General features: G+C 50.0%; 6 protein-coding genes across 6 annotated transcripts; 3 read left to right on the top strand and 3 right to left on the bottom strand.

Moving 5' to 3' along the window:
• Positions 1-1,446: 1,446 nt before the first annotated feature.
• On the bottom strand, positions 1,447-3,467 carry ASPACDRAFT_55242 (putative FAD monooxygenase; the record flags this gene model as incomplete). The annotated part of the gene is made up of 5 exons (XM_020202972.1): positions 1,447-2,445; positions 2,502-2,722; positions 2,786-2,927; positions 2,981-3,223; positions 3,285-3,467. The coding sequence occupies 5 exons, from the start codon at positions 3,465-3,467 to the stop codon at positions 1,447-1,449; spliced, it is 1,788 nt and encodes a 595-aa protein (XP_020051521.1).
• A 1,193-nt stretch (positions 3,468-4,660) lies between these two features.
• ASPACDRAFT_36590 (aromatic amino acid ammonia-lyase) lies at positions 4,661-6,523 on the top strand (the record flags this gene model as incomplete). Its single annotated transcript, XM_020200224.1, has 1 exon — positions 4,661-6,523. One exon carries the CDS (start codon positions 4,661-4,663, stop codon positions 6,521-6,523), a length of 1,863 nt encoding a protein of 620 aa, XP_020051520.1.
• A 947-nt stretch (positions 6,524-7,470) lies between these two features.
• ASPACDRAFT_127143 (O-methyltransferase) lies at positions 7,471-8,398 on the top strand. The gene has a single exon (XM_020197002.1). The coding sequence runs from the start codon at positions 7,540-7,542 to the stop codon at positions 8,263-8,265; it is 726 nt and encodes a 241-aa protein (XP_020051519.1). The 5' UTR covers positions 7,471-7,539; the 3' UTR covers positions 8,266-8,398.
• Positions 8,399-11,521: 3,123 nt separating this feature from the next.
• ASPACDRAFT_127142 (uncharacterized protein) lies at positions 11,522-12,486 on the top strand (the record flags this gene model as incomplete). The annotated part of the gene is made up of 3 exons (XM_020197001.1): positions 11,522-11,817; positions 11,869-12,065; positions 12,138-12,486. Coding segments are annotated over exons 1-3 (520 nt in total), but the record flags the coding sequence as incomplete, so codon positions are not given.
• Positions 12,487-14,894: 2,408 nt separating this feature from the next.
• On the bottom strand, positions 14,895-15,323 carry ASPACDRAFT_127140 (uncharacterized protein). The gene is made up of 2 exons (XM_020197000.1): positions 15,122-15,323; positions 14,895-15,065 (listed from the first exon to the last, which is right to left on the bottom strand). Exons 1-2 carry the CDS (start codon positions 15,260-15,262, stop codon positions 14,970-14,972), a joined length of 237 nt encoding a protein of 78 aa, XP_020051517.1. The 5' UTR covers positions 15,263-15,323; the 3' UTR covers positions 14,895-14,969.
• Positions 15,324-16,669: 1,346 nt separating this feature from the next.
• On the bottom strand, positions 16,670-18,311 carry ASPACDRAFT_36656 (uncharacterized protein; the record flags this gene model as incomplete). Its single annotated transcript, XM_020200230.1, has 5 exons — positions 16,670-17,098; positions 17,168-17,565; positions 17,632-17,823; positions 17,888-18,149; positions 18,198-18,311. The coding sequence occupies 5 exons, from the start codon at positions 18,309-18,311 to the stop codon at positions 16,670-16,672; spliced, it is 1,395 nt and encodes a 464-aa protein (XP_020051516.1).
• Positions 18,312-20,399: the final 2,088 nt, after the last annotated feature.

Raw genomic sequence — 20,399 nt, 5'->3', positions numbered from 1 at the left:
TATCGCTTGAAATCATCTTCGCTGGATCCAACAACGCCCATGGATCTTCGGGACCACCTTCCTTATGCTCCAACATCTGGAGCAGACCCGTCAACAAGCGGGTCGCGGACGCGATGTTGTCGAGATTGCTCTGCACAAACTCGCCTCGAACAGACCAGGAGCTCTCCTCTGTCGGGAATGTACCGGTTAGCTGTGAACCTAGCTTAGTCAGGTTGGCCTTGCTTCGGCGCATTTCATCCATCAACGCCAATTTGATTGGGAGAACCTGCGATCGCAGCACTTCTTCTGCGCGAGCCAGATAGCCTGGGCATGCAAAAATCTCACACGAGGCCAGCTCCCAAACCCGGACTGCTGGCTCTTCCATCACCAGCGCCGTTTTCACAATCATGTGTTTCCAGTCGATTGTGTCGAACGGACAGGCTCGACGCGACCAGAATGCTTCGACCAAGACGCAAGATCGATAGGCGACAAACAGCGGGCGGCCAATGCGACTGGTCAAGACGCCGGGCCCGCGGATTCGGAACATGTCGGAAATGCCGCGGGCATGCGCCAGCCACGCCGTCGACCCTGCCCCATCTGATATGGCATACAGACCCAAGAGGATGGCGGCGAAAAGCATCTCATCGGTAACAACAATTCCGACCCCCATAGGTCTAGGTGCCAGGGCAGTGCGTAGTTGCGCGGAGGCGGTGCCGTAGCGCTCCCAGCTCAGCAGACGCTGATGACGGTCGGCGTGGACGGTGGCCAAGTGCAGGGTGGTCAGGGCGCAGACTGCCCCTTGCACCACGGCGGGGGCGGTGTCCAGCTCATGGCGCATATAGATCATCGGATCGAGGGCGACATGGGCCTCGTAGCTAGCATAGAGGCAGGAGTAGTTGGTAGCAATCCAGCTGCAAAAGATTTCTCCGTGTTGGGTGGTAAGCGCACGGTGGGTGAGGGCGGGTGCTAGGAGTTCGTCGATGGGGAGGCCATGAGGATGAATGCGCCGGAGAATTGGTGCAGATGCTATGGTGGTACTTTGATTGGCAGGGGCTTTGTTTAGTCGAGGCCGAGGTTTGGGGATATGGGGGGTTTCAGGGCAAAATTTGAGAGCTCGAGAATAGCCAGGACAGGATACCCCACGGTCGCGGCATCGGCTACATTCCGGAATGGATTCATCGCATTTGATGCGGCGCTGCAGACAATTCCGGCAGCCGTGACTCCGAGGAACTCCGACCATTGAGATGGATAGATGGATAGTGGTTAGAAAGGGAACAGGGTCTGTGGGAAAATGGTTCCGTCACCAGCTTATTGTGGAACAAATTCCAATTTCCCCCCAGGGGTACGGAGTAGGAAGATGGGACTAATTGCCGCGGGAAGGCCGATACGGTAAGGTGGCATCTATAAGGTACTGTAGCAGGGAGTAATTATCGCTCGCTTCTCACGTACCGTACTGTACACCTGGATTCACACCGGTACAAACAGTGAAAAGAATCGTTCTAGAATATCCGAGTCCTCCAATGAAACAACTAGTGAGCAATGCTGGTCAGGACGCAATAACACCACACAGCCCTCCGGCGCGATACCATAGAGCGAGTAGGCCATGCCACAGCCCGGCGCGAACCCCTTGTTGTCGGCGAAGACCCTCCTATACTCACGGCCCCTCCGATCGTCGTAGGGGCGAAATATTGGGGGTAGACTCATGAGTTGAACATCGAACCTAGAGGCGGAATGGATCAAGTATACTGCTACTGACCCCACGGCTGTTGTCGCCCCTGACATACAGCGTGGAGCAAGGATGGAGTTACGGCGGGTGAGCTGTCTCGCCAGAGCTTCCACCCGCTGCATTTGCAACGCCTGGCTGATGTCGCCCCCGAAAACAAGCAGGTGCCATTGCCCGGTGCTCGGGAGTCTCTCTTGGAGATGCCATGGCTGTGAGTCACTTTGACAGAGCACAAGGACATCTGGCAGACGTCGACCAACCACAATGTTCTCAGCCAGGTGAGGCTTGCTACAGTAGAGGACTCCATTCTTGTCCGGTCGCGAGTGAGAGTTCCGGGTGCCAGTCACCAAGAGATTCGGGGGATAGGTGACACTCAGCCCTGAGGCTGTCGTGTTCTCCTCTGAGAGGGTGCCTTCAAGTCCTGTGGCCTTGTCCTTGAAGTCTGCCAGCTTTTCTCGTTCGGCCAAATCATCGTCCGGACCGGAGCAGACACCCAAGCACATCCGGTGATCAAAACGGATCAATCGTTCGGCGACAGGCAGTCTTTCTTCCTGGTATGTTTGCAGGATGGCAGGTGTAGCCACGCTTTTCAAGACCGAAGCCAGCTTCCAGCCCAGATTGTAGGTATCCTGCATGCTGACGTTCATCCCCTGACCAGCCTTGGGCGAATGGGTATGGACAGCATCCCCAGAAAGAAAGATTCGATCTTGCACCGAAAAATCCGTGCATAATCTCTGGCCAACCTTCATCAGAGTCAGTCGTAGTTCGCATGTTTACACACAAGTTGATCAGAACAAACCGTGTATATTGTACACCACTCGACGTGAGAGGTGACGAGGTAATACGGCTTCAACGCGTCGCCAAGAATTGACAAGAGGACAGAAGGCTGATGGTCTCTCCGAAATCGAGTCGCACATCTGGCGGAGAGCTGAACATAGAAGCGTACGAGGTTGTCTTCTCTGGGAATGACCATGACATTGCCGGCTGGGGCTTTGATGATGCACCGTTTGCGAATGTCAGCTGCGTAACATTAGTGGTCTGTCAGTGTAGACAAGCGATAGAGGTTCGAGAGGAGGAACTGACGAAAATCGGTGGTTGGTATACAGTCAAGCACGCCCCAGTCGCCGTTACTGGCAGTATTACCCTCCAGGCTTAACCCCACTTGTTTGCGAACCCAGCTGTGGGCGCCATCACAGCCGATTAGGTATTTGGTGCGCACGACCGACTGGTGTTTAGGGGTGTCAGCTCTCATAGCTTGCGAGGTATCCCAAGACTCACATCTGTGTCCAGACGTAGTTCAACAGCATATTCCCTGTGAAGGTCAACCAAGTCTTGGTGAATGAGGAGTTGCTGGGGTGATGTCTCCCATTTGATTTGCACATTTGGGGATTTGTCAATGAATTCGAGTAGACGTTCTTCAATCCGTCCTTGGCCAAGGGTGACTTCCTGGAATCTAGACAGCCCAGGGTTGCAATTGGGCGAGACGCTGTCGCGACATAAGACTCCTCGAGGGTCACGGTGCTAAAAGCATGCCTTGGGGTCAGGATTTCTCTCGACTCTCAGCGGGACAAGGTATACGAACCCACAAACACACTTCCATGGTCCTGTTGGATTCCTTCCAGATGATACCAGCAAGACCAAAACTGTCCAGAATTTCTAAAGTTCTACTTTCGAGCCCGTCTGCATGCCCTGCCAACGTTCTACACGACTTCGTCTCGATCACGAGGGTCTTGATGTTCAATTGAGCCATCCAAACAGCCGCCATCATATCTGTGGCCTTGAATTAGCCACCCAGCAACACCTCGGTTAGTCCTTTCACTTACCCAGCGGGCCCCGCCCCAATTATAACCACATCAAAGTCCACAGAGGGCGCTGGCTGTTCTCGGCAGATCATGTTCAGCGTCAGATGATAATCAGGTTTTTGTGGCGTAGTTAGTCAATGCGATGTCTGTTGAAACAGAAACCGTGCTTCGGGAGCGTGGAAGTTGATAAATATACTAGATGCCCAGACAGGGTGAAGTGGTGGCTTGTTTTGCAATCACGCAGTCTCCAAGTTTGTGGACATGCTTCTTGAACAAGCGTCATCGAATTCTTTTGCCATCAACACGTATGCAGTCGCAAGCATAAGCAGGCAAAAACTGGCTCATTTTGGTGCCTGTGATTAGTCAACGCTTTGGCCGCTTCAGCTGCCGCGTGCTGGTAAGGTAATCGGAATGCTTCTTCATCAATAACCTAAAGACATGATTTTCCTGCCGTCATTAAGGCATTACGTCGATGATGTAGTATCCAAAAGGCTCGTCCAGATCGTTTTCCACCGCTTGTTGCCCCGTTCACACAGTGACGTTGATAACACAACGTGAGCAGATTCAGTGATTTGAGTGACGTCCTACCACATGCTTATTGATCTGGAACTATTAGACTAATGTACTTGTCCTCCGAGAGACGAAAGGGTTATAAGTGCTCATGGGAGTCAGGTTCGTTCTACGAGAAATACACTTAACTCATTCCCAAGCACATCATCAAGCCTTATCTTTCATTGGACTTAAGCCATTCGACATTCCTCGAGGGAGTACAAAGACCATTTACATCGGAAGTAACAATGTCCAGCCACCTCGATTTGCTGAAGCAGACATGGGATCTGCTTGACCGATTCAGCAAGGTAGGTGATCAGTTAGTGATTGGTGAGAATGAACTCACCCTAGCAGCCGTCGTGGCCGTGTCAAGGTGAGATCATAACCGTTGGAGATATCAGTCAATCAGCGCAGGGGATAGATTAGCAGGTTAGCAAGACTAAGCTGTACTAGGGCTTCCGCAAAGGTAACGGTGCAGAAGTCGCCTGAGCTGATGCAGCGGTTGGTGAGGTGTGTTGACACCATGAATGCGGAACTTGAGGAGGGAGGACAGATATATGGTATATTCTAATACCCCTAACCGTGGCACTTCGAGGTCGATGGGTTGATGATCACTGCAGGAGTCAATACTGGGTGTGGGGGCAATGCAAACACACGTACAAGCAAGCTGCAAATCATCCAGCACTCATTTTTTCAGCACCACCAGGCAGGCATTCTTCCTCAGTTGGTCTATCCTCGAGGCAATACCTTGCGTGATATGAATCAAGAAAGTCAAAGCCTGTCGCCCGAAATCACTCGCGGCACTATTCTCCTCCGCTGCAACTCTCTCCTCCGTGGTCACTCGGCCGTTAGAATCGAGGTCATCGATCTCCTTCTTCGGGTCTTGAACGAGGGATATGTGCCACTAATTCCCCTAAGGGGTAGCATTTCCGCCTCGGGCGACCTGTCCCCTCTTTCATACGTTGGGGGTCTGGTGGAGGGGAATGCCGATGTGTTTGTGCGGTTCGAGGAGGAAGACGGCAAGCAGACCATTATCTCCGCGGCAGGTACTCTGCAGCGCCTGGGTCTCGGTCCCCTCAAATTGAATGCCAAAGAGGGCCTGGGCGTCATGAATGGCACAGCTGTCAGTACCGCTGCGGCTGGCCTAGCTCTTTATGATTGCCACCAGATGGCCCTCCTGGCGCAGGTCCTGACTGCCATGGCGACCGAGGCGCTCCTTGGAACCGTGGACAACTATCACGAGTTTATCGCCCGATGTCGTCCCCATTGTGGGCAAACCGAAGTTGCCCGCAATATTAGAGGTTTCCTGCGGGGATCTGCCCTCTGCCATGAGACCGATCCCAAGAAAACAGGGCTGGTGCAGGACAGTTACTCATTACGAACTGCGCCCCAGTGGATCGGTCCTCATCTTGAAGATATTATGTTAGCTGCACACCAGATCGACGTTGAGTTGAACTCCACCACAGACAATCCGTTGATCGACGTCGAGGGGCAGCGCTTTCATCACGGCGGCAACTTCCAAGCCGCGTCCGTGACCAGTGCAATGGAAAAATGCCGCTCGGGCCTAGTTATGCTCGGAAAGATGATTCAAGGCCAATGTGAAGAATTGATCAATCCCTCACTCAGCAGGGGGCTGCCTGCAAATCTAGCGTTGGACAATCCTAGCCTATCGTTCACAGTCAAGGGCCTCGATATCAACATGACGGCATATTACTCAGAGCTTGCATTCCTGAGCAATTCGATCAGCAACCACGTGCATTCTGCCGAAATGAATAACCAATCCGTCAATTCACTGGCGCTGGTCGCGGCCCGATATACTGGTGAATGTGTGCAAGTCTTGTCTATGATGTATGCTGCCCACTTGTATATTCTGTGCCAAGCTTTGGATATCAGAGCTCTCAGCATGGATTTCTTTGCCAAGGCCAAGGCGAAATCGAGAACGGTTTACCAGGAGATCTTCGGGGGTGGTCTAGAGTTGGCTTTGATCGATTTTGAATTGGTGTGGACACAGATCATTTCCACCTGGGATCAGACAGGCCATCTTGATCTCGCAGATCGGTGTAACCACGTTGCGATGCAGTCATTTGCTCATCTCCTGGACGTAGCGATGCGAGAAACGAATGCTTCTTCGTCCACCTTGTGTGGCCAGGTTAAGCAGTGGAAGGACAGGCTGTTGGAGATTATGGCCACCTGCTACGACGAGGCCCGGCAGAAATTCGTCAAGTCCCCCTCAACCTGCACCTACTTAGGTGAGGCGAGCAAAGCAATGTACCAGCTTGTCCGATGTGACCTTGAGATCCCCTTGCATCAAGGTATCAGCGATCATCCACCACTTGCGGCAGCAGCAGGAGAATCCGAAGGCAAAAGAACCATTGGCTCGTATGTATCGCGAATATATGTGGCACTGAGCGACGCGAGATACGTCGAGCGACTTCGGAACCTGGTTGCTTCGGAATGCAAGGCCGAATAAATGATGAGAGAGGTAGCAGTGAAAGAAATCCGGGCTGGTGGCAAGTGTGGGATTTGACTACCTGTTACTGTCCATGGGAATATGCATCCTGTCCGTACAAAGGATCCTAGAGCGTGGTCGGGGATCGGTAAGTGGGTTTTTCTGGCTTACTTGCCTATTAGATCCCGTCTATATTCGTAGCTTATTGTGCTGAGTTTCTGAAGTACTCTGTGCTTTGTTGTTCTTCTGTCTGTCTCTTTTCCTCTCTCCGTTCCCCCAAGTATCCGCCGTGAAGGAATCGGACTTGCCGACAGCCCAGCACAGACCGACATTTGTGTAGTACAGCACGGTACAGTATAACAAAGTAACCGATAGAGAAGTTAGTCTCATTCCTTGCTTGAAATCGACTGCACCACACAAGACGCAAGAACACGTGATATTATGACGGCATTATTGTGCACCAGAAATTAATGCAAGGGGCAGGGAAGAGACATGATGTCGACGATTTACGGGAATACCAGGCAATTCCAAGGAATAGCTAATGCATGATGACTATTTATTTGGCGAGAAGCTAGACTTCCGGTCGATTCCACCCGACTGAGCAAGATAGGGTTCAGGCATTGGCGAGAGATCCAATAAGCACAGGCAAGCACCCGCCTTTTACATCATATATATTTAAACCGTGGTTTGATTTCCATGAGAAGTATATTGAGAGGGATATAATATATGCCTTCTCCATCCCGCAACAGGGCCTTTTGATTATGCAGACAACCTTTTATCGCAGCTCTTGTGGATCTCTTTTATGTACTGTACTAGCGCTTTCAGGCTAGTTCCGTCCGAATTACCTCGAAAAGCTCAACCCCAATCGCCGGGATGATTCAGTTCTACTTGCCAGAAGGAACCGTTTATGTTAGTCAGTCTCAGCTGCCGAGGTTGAATTTCTACTTGACCGAAGACCCTGACCTTTAAACTAGCACAACGACGGTCGCGAGGAGAAACTATTGGAGTTTATCCTATCTCACCCCGACTATGCCTTGATGAAAGGTTGCCCAGACAGGATCCTAGCTGCCATCGACGAATACGGGAGGGAGAAAGCTTTTCTCATGAATGTTGGAACTGAGAAAGGTCAAATTGTAAGCAAAGTCATTTCTCGCGCCAAACCAAAGGTTGTCGTTGAACTCGGGGGCTACATTGGCTATTCTGCTCTTCTGTTTGGGGATGCACTTAGAAAGGCAGGAGGTCAAAAGTATATCAGCCTTGAAGTCAGCCCTATCTTTGCCAGCGTCTCCGCTGCTCTAATCGGGCTGGCTGGCTTGTGTGATACTGTTGAAATCATGGTAGGACCTTGTCGGGACTCACTACAAGCCCTAAGCAAGACATACTCCGGCCGTGGCTTGGACATGTTCTTTCTTGACCATGCCAAGGTTGAGTATACCAACGATCTCAAGCTTTGCGAAGAGCTCGGCTTGGTCTCGCAAGGTACTACCGTTGTTGCCGATAATGTCAGCCGGAACCCCGAGTATCTGGAATACGTCCGAGCATCGGGCGCAAAGAAGAGGATGGCGGCAGATAATAATAAGCGACTGACAATGTGTCATGAGTCTGACATGTCCCTTGGTCGGCCTGACCTGCGATATGAGACGTCCGTGGTTCACAGTATTGAGCCCACCGGAGAGCCCGTCAGTATTTGGATGTCTAGCAGTCCCGTCAGCACTAACAGATCTACAGGATGCAGTGGAGATTTCATATTGCTTGGGGAGTAGCTAGTGGAATGCAAGCCCTCATTAGTCAAGTTCCGTGCGCCGACAGGTAGTATAATTCAATCATTCGAGTATGATTGGGATCAAATTGAAGCGAGATGTCTTATTCTGAAAATAAGATGCAGACAATGTTCAGTGCTCTCCACATTTCTAGTCAACTTTGATCATCATACAGCACTGTATTCTTACTAAGCGAACAGTACAGCTTGCGACGAGACCATTGCTTCTAGGCCTGTGGGTTGTTGATATCGATCTCCCGACGATAGATGTTGATGACCTATGGCTACCGAGCTGTTTAGCGGCATATTCCTCCTCGACAAGCCTCGAGGTGAGATATTGACGAGTTGAGATAGCGGTCATCAAGGGGACTGACACTAAAGAAAGGCCATCTCACTGCCTTCTACACATCGATTGACATCGAGTGGTACAGTGGCGTGAAGAAATCGCGGAACTGGCAGGACTCGGCCCATGCAGGGTTCATGTAGCCGGTCTGGAACCAGCGAGGACAATCATATCAGGCAAAATACTTGTTGTATAATGACCAGAAGTAGTGACTTGCAAGCTCGTCACCAGCAGCATGTTCGAGAACGAGACATGTAGCCCATGCGAAAATTTGCATTGAGCTGCGACGTTATGCAAGCATGATTCTTTTAGGCACGCAAATCCAGAAGTCGGGGCACCAGGAAACAGACTAATGATGAGTAAAAAAGTCTGTGGCAAGACATTCGGAACCGTCGGCATCGGAGTTAGCATTTTTCATAATGTCATTCTAGCTGCTTGGGGTAAACACTGTGAGCAAAGATGCGTCCTATACTATTTGCTGCGGTTCATCGCGATCATTTAGCGTGAAGCCAGCTTTGTTAGTGCTTTTTTTCGGAATGAGGTATCTACTGAAGACAATCGCGCTCTTCGGGGCGAATGGTTAATTTGGAAAGGCTTTTTTGGAGGCTCTAACGCGCTGCAAAGATTCTGTCTTTCATATATTCGCGTTTGTCTCTCCCAACTCGTCCTTCCAGCTCGCAAGCCTGGAAGATGCTAGAGTGACAATCAAGCGCGTCGATCTGGGCATTGTCACTTGTGATGAGCTGGCCGCTATTCTTGCTGATGGCATGGCTGACGTTGCGATCAGCGCTCTTGGTGGCCAAATTATCACCAAGCCAGGCCTCGTCCAAGATGCGGCTGCACAGGCAGGAGTCAAGAGATTTGATCCCAGTGAGTTTGGAATGCATCAAGTACTCTGGTTACCAGGGGAAGCAGCGTATGTCCATCTGGGATGTGAAGCTAAGATGCTTCGAGGAGGCCATTCGACACCCCGCTATCAACTGCGGCTCAATGTCATAAAAGAGCCGCTCCTCTGCCCTTGACTGGAAACAGATACAAGCCTCACTGGGGACAGCTACACGATACACTGCGTTGGCGATCCAGAGGCCAAGACGGACTATTTTGCTTTACACGACAACGCCGATTTTGTTGTGGCTACTCTTCGACATCCAGAACTATCAGAAAACAAATACTTAGGGTTCCGGAGTGATCAGCTCAGCCTCCGAGAGGTGGCAGATCTTCTGCGGAAGTATTCAGGCAAGCCCGTCAGGTTAAAAATCATACCAGTCGATCAAGTGGAAGAAATCCTCAAGAAATCCCTCGTCTGCGCCCGTCGAGTGGCACAGAAAATGTACATTCCCGATTGACTTCTTTCTGACTCTAAGGTGTGCTCAAGGCCAGGGTGTGTTTTGGGAGCCCCTTGGACTTTTGCACAACCATCTTTTCCCCGAGGTTCAACCGGTTACCATAGCTGAGTACTTTGAAAGGTTGTTCGCGAAGTGAGATTGTTTGCGCTGGGATTGTTATAGTCCAGCTTAGTAAGTAAGCGGGTTGAATGTCGATACACGTTTAGATCAATTCAGTCAGATATTTGCTCGCCACCGGAAAACATCAAGACCTTGTTGCAGCAAGTGGGGAGCAGACGTCAGCTATGGAATCTACGCTCAATGACGAGTCACCAGGGCAGACACTTAAATTCTTCTGGGTGCATCCTCAAGAACTGGACTAATCAACCTCAGAGGTATGATATCATACTGCCAGGTGTCCAGTAGGCGTAGACAGAAGAGCAAAGACAGACTACCTGTTCGAAACCGAGTCATGATCCCTGGGATGCATCAGCACATTAATGAAATGCGTCATTCGGTGAAGAGGATGGGGGTCATCCACTTGCCGACAGTTAAAATCTGTCATTTGACGTCAGACATTGCACATATTGCCTTAACTTTGGCAGCACAGTCCTGGGAAATCATGGTTAAATAACCCCCGTTGTGATGCCCAATCTATGCCTGCTGTGGCCCAGGGATAGACGATCACAACCACTGAGTCTTCCAGCATTTGCCTTCCACCATGAATAAAACGCGATCGACAGATACACCCACCGAGAAAGAATGCTTTCAAATTGGCCACCGACTCCTGAACTTCCTTGCGGGCATGGTCGATGGGGAGCCGGATAGGCCGGTCATGCGGCAACTGTTGCCATCTGCGACCAACGCCCCGAATGACCAAAACGAGATCATAATGGGCTACAAGAGCCTTATACGACTTATTGATAGAGTGGCCTGAATGTTGAGTCGAAGCCTCTCACTGGAAGATGCCACTTCACAGACTGTCGGGTAAAGGCCTACTACCTCCCTCACCCCTTTTTGCTTGGGTGAAGATATACTAAGTCCTTGGAGATCTAGTTATCTATGTCCAAGTGACCCTAGGCATCTGCTCTTTGCATTGGCAGCGACGAAACTGGGCGCGAAGGTAGGTGCTTGAAATGGAAGTTGCCTGGGAGACACATTATCTCACCCTACTTTTCCATCCGGTATTCCAGGCTCTGCTGCTCTCGCCCCGAAACAGTGTCTCCATGCATAAAGTGCTTCTCGATGAGTCTCGTTCAGCACTTCTGCTTTGTGATAATGCCTTCACAACTGCAGCAACCGGGATAAGGAAGCAGCAAGGCATTGGTCTTCTTTCATTCCGGATTCTGTTGGATCTTGTTATTGATTCGAGCCCAGTCGAGCCCTTTTTTTATGTGGAAACCTGGGCCACCTCCGGTGGCAAGCCTCTAGTAGTAAGTAACCTCAGAGAAGAGTGTTTAAGACGGGTTCATTTTATCTAACGCCTAACAGAGCCTCCATACTATAGGTTCTACTGGTAACCCCTCGCCGATCACTATGACTCATTTCGCGTTGGCATCACCCGACGCGCAGCAGAACTTGTCAAAGAAAGATGCCGCTGGGTGCAAGTTCTAGCTTGAAATTCTCGCTGAGGCTGCGACGGTGTCTATGGCATTTCCTCTTTTTCATGTCGCTGGGTTCGGTCTCAGTTGTTATTTGGTCCCCTCGGGCTGTACGCTCTTTTTTGGATATCCTCGACAACCACCTAGCGTCGGAGCCTTGAAGTCGGTCCTAAAAATTCCCAACGTGGACAGCGTCCTGTTGCCGACATCTATTATCGATGAGCTCTCTAGCAATGCCGACCTTCTGAAAGTGGTGCTGAAGCTGTGGTATATATTTGGCGGAGGTGGTATGACAAAACTACCAGGTCCCAGCGGCTCCAACTAACACGATGGAATAGGCTCAATATACAAGAGTGCAGGCGACATCGTTGAACAGACCACGCGTTTATTCAACGGCTTGGGTAGTACTGAGTGTGGCTCATTCATTCAATATCAGACCGATCCAACCGATTGGGCATACTATCATTTTCATCCTTGGAATAGGGTGAAAATGGCGACCAACCTCGGACCAGGAGTCGCAAGGCGAGGATTTCGAGTTGGTACTCCAGCATGACCACTTCTGTTTGCAAATCAGGCAGTGACCCAGAATTTTTCTTATCTACGATAGTGGAGGACCAAGGATGTGTTCCGGGAACACTCTTGCATCCCGGACTACCGGACTACTGGGAATACCGGTACCGACTGGATGACCTGATCGTCTTCTCGACCGGAGAAAAAATGAACCCATTGCCGGTGGAGGCTAAGTTGAGAGATATTGCGGGTTTTAGAGAAGCCCTGGTCGTGGGGAACAAGCCATCTCGTTTTGTCTTTTAATTCTTCTTGAAATGGAAGCCAGCAAGCGTCGCTATAGAGCCGGGGGCGATTCCATCGACAGAGAACGAACGGCCATAAAACATGTGCTGGAGTCTGAGAATGCAAAAGGCTCCGGAGATAGTCAAATTCATGACAAAATGGTGATAATAGCGAGTCCCAGTAAATTGTTTGTTCGCACTGAGAAAGGCTCCGTGCATTGGAATAAAACGCTCGAGCTGTATAAGACTGAAATTGTGTCTTCATGGCCCAAGCCAGTTTCCTGAGTTTGAGCTGTCAGGCCTCGAAGAAATCAGCTTTTGCTTATCTCCCGAGCATAATCTTGCAGTGGACCTAGTTGATATGATAGGGAAGCTAGATTCTGGGCTAGCCGATCTTGATGTGACAACAAATATATTTGCGGCTGGGCTGGATTTCAAATACGCGCAAATTCTGGCATCATTCGTCTCTCAGATACTGGCCGACCAGAGGCGCGGACGAACCTTTTTTGAGGCAGTCTACGAGAACCCTTCACCAAAACAAATGGCGGGCTACATCATGCGGCAGATGCTCCTATCTGAGGGACGGGCAGATGACTGGAAGGATAATGATTCTGTATAAGACAGGTATGAAGTGTTCACCTGCATCCACAACCTTTTTGCTTATGGCTTTTTCAGACACTCTCAGACCCTTACTAGAAGCCCCAACAAGGATTATCTCGGCCTCCAAGTCTCTGGACGAAAGACATCTTTTTATCACTGGAAGTACAGGGTTTGTAAGGTCGCATGTACTCAATGCAATCAAGCATCAGGAAGATGTTGGCCATCTGATGTGTCTGGATCGAAGGCAAATCCAGGATCATGCGATTGAGGGAGTCGACTCCAATGTTCATATTGAGTATATAAAGGCCGACCTGGCTGAGCGCCGCCTGGGATTTCTAAGGGAGATCTATCAGCGGCTGTTAGGGAAGTGTGACCGATATTTTATATTGCCAATGGGCAGTGGACTTCAGTCGCTCTTTGGCGTATATTGAGCCCAATATCGCAGAGGTCGAAAATCCGATCACTTTTGCTCACGAGGCAAGAGATAAGGTACATTTTATTTCCCATCTTCAGTCGCAACGGTAAAGCGATGGAACGACAGCAGTTTCAGAGACCTGCTTGCCCTCCCCCAAGATTGCTGAAACCGGGTACGGCCTGAGCAAAGCTATTGCAGTTATGTTGCCGGACCAGGCTGTCCAAGCCGCGAGCATGCGAGTGTCAATCTGTCGCCTTCGTCAGCTTGCTGGCCCAATTCAGGATGGGAGAGATGGCAAAGCTCATGCGTGGCCACTTTACGATTGGTTCCCATTACTGCTGTCTAGTTCCGTTGTATTGGGCTGCCTGCAAGACTCTCTAGTCTCTGCCGATCAGATTGAATGGCTACCGGCTGACACTGTAGCAGATCTGCTATGCAATCTCATCAGCCTGTCGGAAAACAGCACCAGCAGAAGAATCGACGAGGATCTGAGTATTTTCATCTCGTTAATCCCCGTCGCGTTCAGTATGCCAGCCTAGTCTCTTTTTTAGCAGCGAGACTGAGACTGCTCAACGAAGAACTGAAAGTCGTGCCATTGAGGGAGTGGGTTTGTGACCCTAGATGAGAAAGGAAATAGGACTGGATCTATAGCCGGCGTTCAGCTACTTAGCTTCTTCCAGGAGCTTGCAGATACCTCTTATCAAGGCACTATCCTACTGGAAACGACACTCACTGAGAAGCGGTTACCACGGCTCGAGGAATGCCCACCAATCAGTCCGAAATGTATAAACATGTAGCTAAGGCACCTAGTGGAGATGGTGCCCCCTTCCAGGAAAGACTAAGCGATAAACCAATTTAATTTGTCGTTTTCCGGGCGGAACTAACCCTGCTTCGTGGAGGGCGCGAGACCTTTCACCTATAGGTTAACCATACCTATGGGATATGGTTGCTTCTTTAAACCCAGAAAGAATGGTTGACCGATGATACTTGCCATTCTGAAGTTATTGCTGTCGTTCACAGGAGAGGTCATTGTCAAAGCATCCATTCAACACGATACAGAATGTAACTTGTCACCTATATTTCAGCAGCACCGGGTTGATACTGGAAGGGGTAAGAATACGGAGTTTCATTCAGCTGCAGTCTACCTACATCGTGACCTGACACATATCAATTTACGCCCATATTGACCGCCCCGTGCAGAGCAAGCATACCAGGAAATAAGCGCTGTTCCGCAGACCGCATAGCGTCTTTTGATGTCGTCTGATCAACCGCTTGCACTTGGTGGATGGTGTGAAGCACGGCTATGCATCCTCCCTGCCAGTCTGTCCGGAACCTGCCTCCATTTCGTAGGATTCCAGAACTACCAGAGTGTACTGTCCGTGTGTAAGGTCGCCCCGAAGTGGATATTGGATCCCGGGCCGGGCGATGGGCTGGCTGAGAGTCTGAATACTGCTAGCTCCGCTGGGCCTATGCTGAGCGTGCAACTCAGCAAGACTTTCCCTGCGCCGCCGAACTCAGGATCTGTGATGCAGCAAGTGTCTGGAGATCATGCACATTAGGGTCGGAGGCACATGCAAATCGATAACAGTGGTATTGGGACTCAGGACTAGCATTGCGTCCATGACGGCAAGTCCTATTTTTGCACTCGCAATGATCGAAAGCCGAGTGGCTTTGTCTTCATCGAATGATCGGCAGTGTTTGTGGCGGCCAATGTCATCGAGACGGTTCTCTGAAGCAAAAAAAAAATTAGGATACGACTTTGACGTAGGAAACCCCTATACTTACAACGCTGGTGGGGGATCCGAATTTGGGTTGTTTCGTAGTCGAGATGATCCTTGAGAAATGGCGTCGGGAAGGCGCGGAGTATGGACAGCGGGGTTTCATGTAGTATCTGGTAGATGCTTCTGCTTCAAGGTACATCGACATTGTGATTGAGGGGTTGTGTTCGTGGGGCGTGGGGAAAGGTTTGCGGAGTGAGTCGTGCTGGCAAGGGTTTATACTCGGTAGCAGGTCGGAACGCTGATCCGAAGGAGGGCCGGGCAAACCTCCACTCACTCACTGCATCGGGTGCATGTACCCGGTGGACTTCCCAATACAGTAGGTGAATGCGAGATGGATCCATGAACCATGATATGACCCTTTGATTAGAGGGGAAATTCGATCCCGATGCCGCAGTGTCGAGTAAGTCTTTGACAGATTGCATTACTCATCGCATAATAGTTGCAGTGCTATTGCTGATTTTCAGCTGCTTCTCTGTCCTACAAATGCAAAGCCACAGCCTGCATTGACTGGAGTGGCATAAATAGATTAGTAATCAGTGCATTATTTTATCGTATGACAATAGGGCATACGTTTATGTCGCTCTTAAAATAAATACCACAGGCAACACGCCACTGTGTGTAGTTGAGATTATCGTAAAAAGAGGACGACATGGCGAGTATTCCGACAACAATGCGATCTGTGGTGGTGATTTGGCAAGAAGAGAGAGTGACCGCCGAAGATCTTGCCTGAGACTGGATCATCACATGGAGTTTGCCTGCATCTGAGATAGACTGTGACAAGAAGTGCGATAAGATCAAGTCAATTCCAGTGTCACATTCAAAAGGGGCAGGAGCATGGAACAAAAATAGGTCGCAATATTGACATTGATGAACGAACCTCAGAAAGGTTCTTTGCCTTATGTGGCCTGAAGGGATTTGGGATGAAATCATCCGTTCTGTTCACTGGGCTGTCGAGGTCCGTAGAACGAATCTTACACAACTTGCGTTCCCTTCGTAGCTCAAGTTATCACCCGCATAGCAGTGATGCCATTTCAAGATAGAATCGACGGTGAACTCCGTATACAAGCGTCCACAATACCGGGTCATGCCATTGCCGAGGCTACGCATCCGATGGCTCCCGGCCGAGATACACATTGAAGTCTATCATGACTGCGAGAGTAGATGACCAATTATCTATGTATCCGTTGCGAACAAATTGACCGTATGAATGTATTATCCGTACATTGACTCGTTCTAGCATCCGAAGCATTAATCTCTCGGACTTCCCGACGGATTCCCCACTCGGTGCCCACTCAGGTGGCTCTCACCCGTCGGACTACATCGGGACAATTCTACTCAACCCCGCTCACACATCTGTGCAGCAGACACCTCTCATTGAAGCCAGAGTATGCATGATCTCCGCTCAAAGACAACGCTCCAGGCGGAGACTGGGTATGTTTCCGGATTGGGGGAGTACACGCAACGATAAGCAAATATACAAGCCAACGTAGAGACTCCACCATAGTCGAGAGATAACAATAATGCATTTATATGGGAACGTGCTCTACATATCCTATGACGAATTCGAGTTGTCGGCACAGGAGAAAGCTGCCGAGCCTCCATCCTCACGGTAGGAGGTCATAATCATATCCACTGAACCATACGTCCCTGCCACAATGAGGAAGGTCCCAAGAATAATGAGGACCAGGGTCCACATCACCCCAAGCATCCAGCGAATGGTCCTTGAGTGTCCCTCGGTGCCTCTGCCCCAGTTGTCATGGAGCCACATCGCCGCCATAGGGATGATGCAGATCAGCGGACCCAGCAAAGCGCCGATCAGCGAAACCAGGGCATCGAAGATAGGAATTGTGCTCGCAATAATCCATGCCACGAGTGTGATCCCAAAGGTACAGCTCAGCCAACAAATCCAATGGGTGGGAGTGCTGGTGGTAAGATGTCGAGACCCGCGCAGGGCATGCACAAAGATGAATTTTGAGGGGATCTGAATATGACAAGTGACAATTAGCATATATGATCTTCGGTGAGACTTCGAGCACGTTGCTAAACTGACATGTGTGACGATGGTCATGGTGACCATGAGTCCAGGCAACGCGAAAGCATAACTGATGATCTTGATGATGCCGCCAGCCGAGCCGAGAGCGGGCGAGGCAACATAACTGCCACAGTAATAGTAGATCACGCAGCCGATGGTTGCATAGACAACTGTCACCGCCGCCTGACAAGTCACCATGGCGGCCGTGTACTGTTGCGGATCTCGCATCTCGGACACAATGGAAAAAAACCCTGGTGTACCAGAAAAGGCAAACAACAGGTTTGAAACGGCGGCGATCCCATCAGAAAACGATGGATTTCCAAATGCCTTCCAATTCGAGGCCCAGGGGCCAGTCGTTGCTGCTGGTGCCCCCGCCGGGCGATCTTCAACACCCACAGCAATGGTCACGATCAACACTGGACTAGGGTCAGTTGATGTCTTCCAGTGGTTATCACAATTCCCAGAAAGGCTCTCAGTCATACCAGCGGTGAGAATGCATGGCAAGCCAATCCAGGCCAGCCAGGTGATTTTCCCCAGGGTCCGGATGCTGCTGCAGGCAAATCCAACAATCGCTGCAACCGCAACAAAAACAGCCGTGCAGGTGGCATGCGATGAGACGGCATTCAGCCCTACCGAGAGACCCAGGATGGCCGAGCCACTATTGAAGACGTAGTCTGAAACAGAACAAGTCAGGTCAAATTGATGGATTAGGCAGAGTCGGATCACTCGATCACCTACAGAGGCAGAAGCTGGCTGCTAGAATAACCCGGCCTGGCAAGCCCAGCATAATGGCACCAGCATCATCCAAACTATACACCTCGCGGTGCTGCAGCTTGAAGGTCCCAACAACATAACCGGACCAGGTGGTGATCATGGCAAACGCGAGCAAACAGAGCAAGCCGGGAACCATTCCCAGGGCATTCAAGGCCGAGGGGATGGCCAGCACACCCAAGCCAATCTGGGTCTTCATCATAAGAATAACTGTGCCGACAAAGCCCACCTACACCACTAGTCAGCTGCTGGACGTCACATTTGGTTTCGGGGGAACCACATTGCGATAGTTGGGTCCACTCTCGGTGAGTTCCCCGAAGACATCGTCATTAAGGATGGTGGCTTGCGCGGGATCGTTCTCTGGATGCTGGGGTTCTTTTTTGTCAATCATGGTGGGCAAATCTATAGCGTTGGGCAATGGAGGACTTGAGAAGGCGAGGCCGATAAGATAGGGGACACACCTCCATGTTTATATCTCAATGAAACCCAGCGGGACTCCATTGAACAAGCCAATCAGTGATGACGTAAACAACCCTTGGGCCAACTACTTACCGAACGCCAAGAACGAGAAAGTCCGGGGCCCCGCATTGCTTGAACGAGTCGCTAAGGTACTAATTTCATCAAATCCACGAGTTAGGGTCGGATACGAGCCGAGACTTCCCGGCAACTTTCCCGGTTAGTCGGTGCGATCCGAGGCTGTCCATCTTGCGTCGGATCGAACTCTGAGTAATCTTGTGCCAGGTTCTAATAGCCCCGATCCTGTTGTACTCCGTAAGGATAATGTCGGGCTCTTTAGCCCGTCAGGCATTCACCCATGGGTGCCTTGGCACCCATGAAGTATTTTAGTAATTTGTTCAGAGCGAAGGCCCTTCAGGCCTTTCTCTTCCCTTTCTTTCCCTCAAAAATGGAATTCTTGCCTGGCTTAGTTCATCTACTTTCGTAGGCTCACAGATAAGAGTCAAGGATAATTATTATTATTCGGGGTCATGCCCTCCACGACGCCCTGGATTCTCCATCCTTTCCGTGCGTACCCTATCTAGCTCCCTGTGCATTGAGTCTGGAATCTGCATTTCAACACAAGCAATCTTAGTGATAACTGTGGTTACTGGCGACCGGTAGGAGCTTGGGATTGTCGAGTATAGAACAGCGTGGTTTCCATCAACTCCAAGCAATAGATTAGGGGTATTTCAACCTGCCTCATGAGATTTGTTCTTTCTTTAATTGAACAACTCAATAATCATGAATTGGCTCCGTTTGGTCACACCTCGAAGAAATCAGGTTGCATCACTTATTGCGCTCCATGTCTGACCGTCATCTCGCGCAACAAGCGGCCGCTCGTAGGCCCCAGCATGGGTAGTCCACCAGTCTAATGTGGCCCAATCTACTCGAAGAATGCCTTGCTGTTTTTCATAGTAGAAGTCTCTGTCAAGGTCCTCAATCGCATCTACGTACTTCCTGATTATCAACCTCCCCTTTGGGTCTTTTTTGGGTCCATCCGCGAATATTTGGCGCAGCTTCTTGGGTAGCACAGGACTTACATCATCGGAAGAATCCAAACCGACCTGCTTGAGTACATGCTCCGGAGGTTGCTCTAGACAGAGCGTCTGCCGCATGTCGAGAATCTTGCAAGCCACAACCGCGAAGGCGAAGACATCGGATGCGGGACTCCAGGTATGCAAGGATGAGATCTCTGGCGCATGGAAATCTCTAGCTTCTACGCTCGCATTGAAAATATCAGTGGCCGTGATATGCTGTTCTTCGCCAATATCTGCTATTATGGCGGAAAACTCGGATGAGAGACTTTGTGGCTGATCTGGGAAGATCTTTTCTGTAACAAGGATATTGTTGAGGTGAAGGTCTCTGTCCAATTATCAACGCATTTCCTGGGCACAAAAATTTACAAGCACCGAAGGCTCTGTATTTAGCCTACCTGTGAATGACACCATGTGCATGCATTGTATGGATGCCGGTCGTAATGCCAACGAGTATATCCACGACGAGTCTCCATGATTCTTAGGGTTTACATTAAAAATAATGTAAACCCTAATAAGAAGAATTATGTCAAGTATACTCGAGAGCATTTCCTGTGTCATGAAGAGATGTCAAACTTGATTCAATTTATTTAGAAAACATGGTAATACTTATTTCGCGGGGTACACGGCAGAATAACAACTAAATCAGAAGGAACAACCTTGGAGTGTTGTATAGTCTCCTGTCTAGGTAGGCGATTATATGCAAGTATATGTAAGATCGTTGAGGATCAATCTGATAGATCTCATCGTTCGACGACGAGGTTAAGTAATCCGATGAGGGGTAAGAAAGGTGGGTCTTTGGTCGCATTTCGACCGTACAAAGGGTTTTAGGGTTTACATTAGGGTTTACATTAGGGTTTACATTAGGGTTTACATTAGGGTTTACATTAGGGTTTACATTAGGGTTTACATTAGGGTTTACATTAGGGTTTACATTAGGGTTTACA

Source organism: Aspergillus aculeatus (assembly GCF_001890905.1).
Source record: "Aspergillus aculeatus ATCC 16872 unplaced genomic scaffold ASPACscaffold_21, whole genome shotgun sequence".
Classification (NCBI taxonomy): domain Eukaryota; kingdom Fungi; phylum Ascomycota; class Eurotiomycetes; order Eurotiales; family Aspergillaceae; genus Aspergillus; species Aspergillus aculeatus.
This window is presented reverse-complemented; position numbering and strand designations above follow the sequence as displayed.

Excerpts from the sequence above, each read along its gene's own strand:
- ASPACDRAFT_127143 (XM_020197002.1), top strand. The coding sequence starts at position 7,540 with ATGAAAGGTTGCCCAGACAGGATCCTAGCTGCCATCGACGAATACGGG.
- ASPACDRAFT_127140 (XM_020197000.1), bottom strand. The coding sequence starts at position 15,262 with ATGTCGATGTACCTTGAAGCAGAAGCATCTACCAGATACTACATGAAA. Across the intron at positions 15,066-15,121 it reads TCGGATCCCCCACCAGCGTT|AGAACCGTCTCGATGACATT; the intron begins GTAAGTATAGGG and ends TTTTTGCTTCAG.